At 40.9% G+C, this 9,623-nt stretch overlaps 1 protein-coding gene across 1 annotated transcript; it reads right to left on the reverse strand.

The window, feature by feature from the left end:
- Positions 1-3,131: 3,131 nt before the first annotated feature.
- calua (calumenin a) lies at positions 3,132-9,500 on the reverse strand. The gene is made up of 7 exons (XM_079756227.1): positions 9,388-9,500; positions 8,391-8,609; positions 6,739-6,932; positions 6,089-6,255; positions 5,758-5,818; positions 5,103-5,302; positions 3,132-4,161 (listed from the first exon to the last, which is right to left on the reverse strand). The coding sequence occupies exons 2-7, from the start codon at positions 8,606-8,608 to the stop codon at positions 4,057-4,059; spliced, it is 945 nt and encodes a 314-aa protein (XP_079612353.1). The 5' UTR covers position 8,609; positions 9,388-9,500; the 3' UTR covers positions 3,132-4,056.
- Positions 9,501-9,623: the final 123 nt, after the last annotated feature.

Here is a 9,623-nt window from a genome sequence, read left to right on the forward strand (position 1 = left end):
GTGTAGAAATTTGCCCAGGGCCGTAAAACACAAGCAAGAAATCGCCCCACAGTAAATGGGGTTGGACATTTAGGAATAAAATATATAAAAACCCTTGAGGTATTGCCTTGTTTAAATTCCCTTAAATAACAAATATATTATCTCTTGAAAAATAATGTTGATGAATCTTTGCTATTAATTCCTGGCCTGCAGAGTACCTGCAGAGTCGCTCATACCAGCTTCCGCAGGAGACTCAAGACTCACTTGTTCAGGGTTCACCTATTAGCCTCCCTCCTTACCCCCCACCGCTTCGCCCCCCTGGCAATCCTAAAAACACCCCTGATATGCGCTGATGATATGTTCGGACGTCCTGGCACTTAGAAAGTACAGCACTGGGCATCGTGTAGCGTCTTCCCCTAGCTATCTTTGTTGTATACGGGGAATGGGTTAACCTAGCAATTGTGATTGCTTGGTACTTACGTTATTATGAACATCTTTTCTGTATCGACATCGGCGTATTGTTGTTTCTCTTTCCAAATTTACTTATATGAGACGTTTGTATAAAAGCGGCTGCTAAATGCCCTGAATTTAAATGTAAATGTTAATAAAATATTGGCATTATGTTAATTTTACCGCTAGATGGAGATGAAGTATCCCAAGCGAAAAAGTACGCTGTTTGAAACACACAGTGGCGGACTCAGACTGTTTGAAGGGCAGGGGCGAAAATATAAAAAGGCCACATTCTGCACAACATGGGGCCGACCCAGCGTGCGAAAAAGCTATGATGCATCATGTATGGCACTTTCTCTCGTATTCACCACTCTAGAGGGCACTTTTTCAACCATGGAGGCACTGTTAGGGCATTAAGAGGGCACTCATTGAGGCACGTTATCGAATTTTCTTGTTCTAGAGGGCTCATCTTCATAATTTATTGAATGAAGGGGCGCCAGAGGGCACCCAATAATTATTTTCACATGTAAAGGGCAGCCAATAAGGCACTTTCTCTCGTATTCGCCACTCTTGAGGGCACTTTTTCAACCATGGAGGCATGGAACCCCTCTTAAAACCCCTCTTGTTTGAAGAGGGGTTTGATTAATTACTCTGACCCATAAATAGATCATCCATTCAAATTCTAGAATTGTTTCACATTTATTTAAAATACAAAGTAGCCTTTAGCCTACGATTTGCGTTGACTAAACGGTTAGTACAAAAAAAGCACAAGATTGACTTAATTTAATTTTTGAGTAGATTTGTCAGATAGGACCAAGGTTTTCATAACCAAAAATATAGGGTCAAATCTATATATTATTATTATTTTTCACAAGAGGAACCGAGCCTTCTGATTTAATCAGTGCAGCATCTACTCACGATTATTCGGTTGATTGGTTAGTTGTTGGTTGTTATCACATCCTTTAGATTAACAGAGCTGCAAGAACTTAATTTAGTGCTCTGACAAAGCCACTAAATATCACACTGTAAAGGACCACTCAACTGACAGAAGCTTAACAGGGAAAATTCATCAGTTAGTTTAGTCACTGTAGGCAAATATTATTGGTGTATTGTTTATAACAAACTGTTGAGGATTCCCCCTGATTTAACAAAATTTGATACAACCACTGTCTACATTTATCTTTTTATTTTAAACATCACTTGACTGAAGAGTACTCATAATAACGATAACCTAAAATATCCTACTCCTGAATATTACTTCATAACAAAGTATAACACTGTCATAATTACAAAAAACTACTCCTTCTGATTCATCTGGCTACTCTGCCCTCTGACTGATCACAGACTCACCTGTATCTCAACTTCAATAAACATATTTCTTGAATGACTAAATAGAAATAGAACTACTGTGATGCACACCGCTGTTGCAGGTCTCCAGCCGACTGCCACTACAGGAACACCAAACCCAGGTTGCGCTTGGCTCCCTGAACTCACAGCATGGTGACGATACAAAAACAGGTCTGGCCATCCCCTTCTCCATCATGTCCCTTTGTCTTTTCCTACTTCAGGTTCATCCACATCTCATGCTGTAATTCAAATTAGCATTACAACAAGCGCATGATGAGCAACATGCCTTTTAAACTGAAATGATAAAAGGAAAAGGTAATTGACCTGACTATTGAACTGATTGGCATTTAATCAAGACCAAAATACATTGAGCAAAAAACAAAAAAGGCTTCTTTCCATTTTGGACGACTTCCGACTGCTCTACACTGCCATGGTACGCATATGTTCTGCAAAGCAACCAAGACACGAAAAGGATGAAAAGATGGAAAAGGGAGACATGATAGGATAAAAAGAGGATTACGAAAAGGTGGAAAAGAATAAGGGGAAAGGGGGCTCTTGTAATAAAAAATAACACAGGTCTGGAGGATGTGGGAGGGACAGGTGTGGTGGTTTCTATTTGTGTTTGCGTGCGTATGCGTGTTTAGACCCCCCCGGCCCTTCGCTTCCTTGTTATCTTCCTCAAGATAAGCTCTGCTTGCTGGAGTTAGCTTTGGTTTAGACTGAACCTTGACGAGGCTTGGCTTTGCCTCCTGATACCCACTTTATTGCAGTACCTGGTAGGGCCTCCTGGGAGGTTTAGGATCATTTTTTCCTCAGGTAAATCTGAGACTCCCAGCTTACATATTGTGTCCACTTTTGGGAAGGCGTCAGAGGGGGTATTCTCTGATAGGTCGGATATATATGGTTCCATGTTACGATCCGGAGGTCAAAGGTGAACATGGAAGCCCCCAAGTGTGGTGTCCAGCTGCTGCCAACCCTATTTTTATACATCCTTGGAATGCGGCCAGCTATGACAGAGTTCACCAATGTTTATCAGATTATTTGTGTTTAATTCCTTATCCTTAATTCTTTGTATCCCTGTTTTTAGTTTTGTGGAGTCTGGCCAGGAGCACTAGCAGGTACAATTTACACAGCGAAGGATTGTGTAGGCCACTGTAATCCTCTCTTAATGCATAACAAATGGCTCTGAAATTGCAAGGCAGTCGTAGTCTTCATACAGGCTATTTACACACAAGCGCACACACATACACACAAATACAGACACACACACATACAAACACACACACATAGACATGCACACACAGACACGCACACACAAACACACACAGACACACACACACACAAACAAATAAATGTTTCTTGGTCAATGTTGTATTTATTTTATTTAGAAACAGTCTGCAATGTCAAAATACAGCATTTACTTTAGTACAGATAATCACCATTAGATCGGTCTCTGTGTATAGATATAAGGAGTTTAAGCTTAGTGTCAATAATATACATCTCAAATAAAGAAATGTACAATTGGTATTCCATAAAGCTGAAACCACCTTTTCCTGCTCTTTTACCCCCTGATCAGAAATAAAAAGGTACCATGTACAATTCTTCTGGGTTCAGTACCAGAAATGAGTAAGTTCCTCATTGATTGACCAATGGCTGAATGGCATTACATATCTACATCTTGCAGGGGTGGACGTTCAATGACGTGGTCATAGCTGTGGGACACCATAATGTAACAGTAGAGTGTGGGAGGGAAAGTCAAAGTGCCGATGTTACAATACAACCATGAAGGGATCAGGAGGAAGTGATAGTATTAGGAGTAAAAAAAAAAAACCGACATGGAATTTACGTTAAAATGGCAGTAAAAACATTTAAAAAAGGCACACTTATAAAAAAGAAATTACAAATGCAAAGGGCCGTGATGTTTTAATCAACAAAGCTCTATGCAGCACCATGATTTAAATCATTTTAAATTCCTAGGATATTAGAAGACATCTTTGTTATACATGTAAAACCAGATTGCATCAAGACAAGTCTAATACAATTTCAAGCAGGACTAAACCCGGCCAATCGGGACTAATTCTTTTTCACATGTTAGTAGCCCACGGTGGGAAGCATTTTTTGGACAGAAGAATGTAAACACACCAACAAATTGCCTTTTTATGCGACCAGCCGAACACGGTGTTTTAAAGTAGTCAAGTCGAATTGTATACCAAATAAATTATATAATTTCAAACAAAACATGCGTAATAGTGATGATTCTTTCTTTCAAAAGTGACAACTCTAGAACTCGTCATGTCGTGTCAGGGCCTCCCCAAAGTCTGTTGCCTGGCTTCCAACAAATAGGTCGTATTTGTTCAGGATTTCTTCCTTGGACAGCTTTCCATCCTGGAGGAACAAGGGCGTGCAAAGAACAACATGACAGTCAGCTGTGATCACAATCGAAAAGAAGTGTGGAGGGGTAAATACACCAAGCACCAACCTGTCGTACCACACTGAAAGCCCCAAACAAACAAACAATGCAAACATGTCCACTGGGTGGCTTTTGAAGTGTTCTTCCAATTGATTGAAAATGATTACGGAGTTAAAAATAGCCACTTTAGCCAATAAAAGGGGCAGTCATTGTATGTTAATGATCAACAAATGGTCTTTAAGATTTTAAGTGAAAGTGAAACCAAATAGTAAGGCAAAATATGTATATTGAATCTGCTCAAATGGGACAGAGAGCAAACAACTGCAGGAAATTTGGATCAATTGTTTTGGTTGGACTTGGTGCTATCACTCCTTCAGTTATAAAGAACCAAGGACCACACAGAAGAGAACAAATCTTATTGGTCAAGCTATATCATCTAAAGGAAACCAACCAGGATAAAATATGAGAGAAGAAACCACCTTATTGGTGGAGCTATCTCACCTACAGTGACACAGGAACCAACCAAGGCAGACCCCACACAGACGGCCTCACCTTATTGGTGGAGCCATCTCACCTACAGTGACACAGGAACCAACCAAGGCAGACCCACACAGATGGCCTCACCTTATTGGTGGAGCCATCTCACCTACAGTGACACAGGAACCAACCAAGGCAGACCCCACTCAGGTGGCCTCACCTCATTGGTGGAGCTATCCCACCTTCAGTGACATGGGAACCAACCAAAGACGAACCCACACAGACGACCTCACCTCATTGGTGGAGCTTTCTCATCTTCAGTGACATGGGAACCAACCAAAGACCTACCCACACAGACGACCTCACCTCATTGGTGGAGCTCTCTCACCTACAGTGACAAGGGAACCAACACTGGCAGACCCATCACCGGTGGCCTCACCTTATTGGTGTCCGACTCGTAGACCAGGTGTTTGGCCTCGGCCTCTGCGTGGTCATAGTCGGAGGGCAGGATCCAGTCCATGGTCTCCTCTCGGTCCATCTTGCCGTCCTTGTTCTTGTCGCGGAACTCAGCGAACTGCTCGCGCTCCGACGCCACCCAGTCTGGTTCCGCCATCTCCTCGTCGTGGGTGTACATGTCACCTACGGGTGGGGGGTGGGGGAGGAGAATCTGTCTTTAGTAAGCTCACTGGCAGCCATGGTTGATTTGAGGTGTTGAGGGGTGTTTTAGAGTTGTTGCCAGGATACATTTCCACTATTGACTTTTATAGTCTTTGTTGGCTATGTGTTACCACATCTATGTATTCTGGTCTTGCGTTTTATTTTATTTTATTATATTTATTTAGATTTTATTTTGCATTTTATGAAGCGTCCCAATTGTATTAATCTGTTACCCTGGAAAAGAGTGATTATGTGGAAATGGGTTTATTTGGACTATTTTAAACTCTGTGAGTGATCTGTAAAGTCATGTGGATCTCAATCTTATCAAAACAAAAGTAAATTACTGGCAGAGCGTTGAACTCTGCTTTGCTTACTTTTGTTTGAACTGGTATTATTTTAAAAGCTACTACAGAGATGATGACGTGTATTCCAGTTACCAATGTACTCTTTCAGGTCGATGAAGCCGTCGCCATTTTTATCGATGTCCTCCAATGTTTCCTGCACGGAGTCGGCAAATTGGTCTTGTTAATATCATATATATATATATATTCAAAAATGTATAAAAAAGTAAACATATATTTATCATTGTAATACATCATATTGATTCATTCTGATTTTAAATCAGATTATTAGTATTATTGGTACGAGATAAAACAAGCAGCAGCAATTTGTACTGCTTTTTACTACAGCTTTTTACTCATTACATAGTTAGATTGTTTTTTTTATGCGTACATTTTCTAATCACTGTGAGTCCATGCCAGCACATACCTGAACCACGATTTCTTTCATGTGGTCGTAGTCCTCGGGGTGGAGGAAGGCGGTGAATTCCTCCTTGTCCGCGATGAGGTCGCCATTCTTGTCTGCTATTTTAAAGCGTCTCTCATCCCTCGCCATCATGTGCTGGTAGTTGTAGCCCTCATCCGGTTCTGGGTCGTCTAGAAATAAATTAAACATTTTCATTGGATGACTGCCTCCATTTTGGCAGCTTAGAAGCATTGGAATGTTAGATTTTTGTGTTGGTAGCAAGGATTTTTTGGTCAATGTTCAGTCATTTCAGGAATTTATTTGTTGTTATTGGAAAACATTCTCAGAAATATGAGTTAGATGTTGCAAAAAAAAGTTTTTGTTGGCCTTTGTTACAGTATATTTATGTTGATTTAGGATTTTGAGGTACTAAGACTCTCGAGACCTCTGAAAATTGCATCGTATTGCCTACAAAAACAACCATGATGCATTCTGATGTATAGGCCTTATTAACCAGTGGTAGTGCTACGTAGCTGTTGCTGCATAGTTTTTAACCATCATCTGTTTCTAGGTCGTTTACAGTGTGCATAGGGAAATCCAAACCTTACATTGGCTCCTCCAATCATAATAACAAAAATGAGAGTTTAGTCAACCACTTAGTCCCGTCCGCATACCCAGATAGGTGCCGTAGGTGACGTTCTTATACTCTTCCCAGGTGATCTTGCCATCGATGTTCATGTCAAAGTCCTTCCACTGGCGGTCCACGTTGTCGTAGATGTACCTCTTCTGCGCCTTCTTGATCCACACATTCAGCTCCTCCTCTGTGACATAGCCGTCTTTGTTGCCGTCGATCTTATCCACGATCACACTAACAAAAAACAGATGGCAGGCATTCGAAATGAGCTTCAAAGGACCGTCAACATACTTTCGATTGGCATTGATTTATTGTAAAACCGGTTGTTCTATCGCCACCCGCTGGTCTGCTCAGACCAGAATGTCACTGATTTACAGAGAATATATTACAATGCCTTTCTGTATGAAACATCCTTAAAGAGCACACCATAGAAACAGCTCTTTCTCAGACAGTTGTCCTAGATTATGCGAGCAAAACTCAGTAACACATTTGACCAGCGGTCATTTTCTGACCCCAGTTTGGCTTTTTGGATGCATTCTTTCTGCCATGTTTTTTCCATTGCATATACAAATCAGGTTCCTACGTACAGAATACTAAAGCTTTTCTATATGTAAATGATTCAAATTGATTAAATTCCATGTGTTCCAATGTGGTACAACTGAGCCAGAGGAAGTCAATTGTATTTTTAAACAATAAAAAATAAATTGCATTTCGTTTTTTACTCCCTTACGCATCCAAACTTTGAATGGACTTGGCATGCTGGTGACCAGATGGTTGTCGACGCAACTCTTTTCTTGATTAAAGCCCAGTTCTTTCTCATCACAATACAATTTTATTGTTAAAAAAAGTATATGAACCCAAGATACACAGACCCTCACTCAACTCGACAGTGACTTACATTCTAACTGTTTCATACTTTTATACTTTCTCACATATAAAAGTATAGATAAGGTAAGCTTTACAATACCTGTTTTTCTTTTACCAACTGTAATTAAAAGCAAATATTATCACAACATCACAAAACAGGCATGCTGTTTAAATATTGGTCTACACCCTTGGCTTGAATGAATCACATGGCACATGGCCCTCTCTAGTCATAACAAGCAGGGCAAGATAGTTTAGGGGTCTAGGAGGAAGTTTGGCTCCCAGTCAAACGGTCCTTGCTTAAAACCCCATTTGTCCGACCACCTTGAGCAATGTGTCTCAACAAATGTTAGTGTGAATGCTAGTATGTAAGCTACTCAATAATAGTGATTTACTTGTAATAATACAGTAATCGAAATCCATGGTTGGAATTCCGTGAGCTATCAAATTTTGCATTAAGAGTACAAACTTTCACTGTTTTCTTTAGCATAAGTTGTTGATGGATGATACATGTCTCCAGCTCCTATTGAGGTTATAGCTTAATCTTTACTTTCAACCTGAAACATTAAATGATGGCAAAGGCCAATGTTAATGTTAGAAGAATTTTTGTTTTCCTCAAATACTCATTTGTGCGCATTATAATATAGGGCGATGTAGGGCTGAAACCGTTCAGTTCATTTTCTAAAAAACAAAACAAACAAACAGAAAACATTGGTAATGGCATTGGCTATCGGCCAAACGGTGAAATAATCAACTTCATATTGGCCCTGAGTTTCCCAACCAGTGCATTCCTCGTTTAAAAACGTGCTCCTGGGGCTGGCTACCTACCCAAGCCTCCGTTTGCTCTCCTGTGGCGTGAGGTCATCGAAGGCCTTGGCCTCCTCGCGACCCAGGAAGGCTTCGTGGTCGTACTCGAAGCCGTCTGCGTCGTTGTGCTCGCGGCTGCTGAGGGGCTCCTCGTGGTGAACCCGCTCCTTCTTCTCTGTGGGCTTGCTGGTGGCGTAGACCACGCACAGCGCGAAGCACATCAACAGAGGCCTGATCATGCTGGAGGGACGAGGGAGGGGGGGAGAGAGTGTGGGAGGGAGAGAGAGGTGGACACAGACATCTTTAGATGGTTTGATGATTGTATTTGTAATGGGTTGGACCAACCCTTTCCATGTTTTTGTATCTTATTCAACGTAAATCTGCGTTTCTCATGCAAATAAAGCCATACATGGAGAGGGAGAGAGAGAGAGAGAGAGAGAGAGAGAGAGAGGATATATATATATATATATATATATATATATATCGATTGTCTGATACAATTTTCAACAGCTGTATTAGTTCGATAGTTATATTCCGAGTATATATTCTCAAACAGCACATCAACTCTCTCTTGGTAAGTACACGTCTCGTCATGAGTTATTGAAAGTAATAACAACTTAACTACAGGTAATGCACTCAATGTTTGATGGAGTGACATGTGATTAATTGTTGCTAACCATGATTTAGACGAAGTAAGTTGAATAAGTCAAAGCGGAATAAAATACCTTTTCTTTAACATGTATGTTTACTGGTTATGGTCGTATTTGGGCTAAAGCGATGTACACATTATAACAATTACAACTGCAAAGAAAACACTTATTTAGTCACAAACATAATATTTATCAGTCGATTAAGCACTGACCTAAATATCTATCCAGCGTCAGGACAAGTCTCTGATGACCGAAATGCACAGGAATGCGGCGTATTAACCTGCCTTCTAATTAAACTAAACTAACGTTAGAGAATTGCGTGCGGTTTTAATGCCTACGTCCACAGATAGTATAGACGGGGAACCTACCTGTTGGAGGGTCAGGGTGCGACGTTGAAGAGGAAAGTGCCTTTAATAAAGGCGAAAACAAGCAGCTCTTATTCGTCAGGAGTCCGAAAAATCACACCCCAGCATCACCGTCCCGTTTCCTTTCAGCAGTAGCCAATGAGACCACACAACGACCTCTTCTCCCAGTTTGATTGGTCCACTTCAGCAGAATCCACGCTTAGATGATGACGTCTTGCATCTGATGCAGGACCGGCTCA

This window comes from Pollachius pollachius (assembly GCF_949987615.1).
Source record: "Pollachius pollachius genome assembly, chromosome: 18".
NCBI lineage: Eukaryota > Metazoa > Chordata > Actinopteri > Gadiformes > Gadidae > Pollachius > Pollachius pollachius.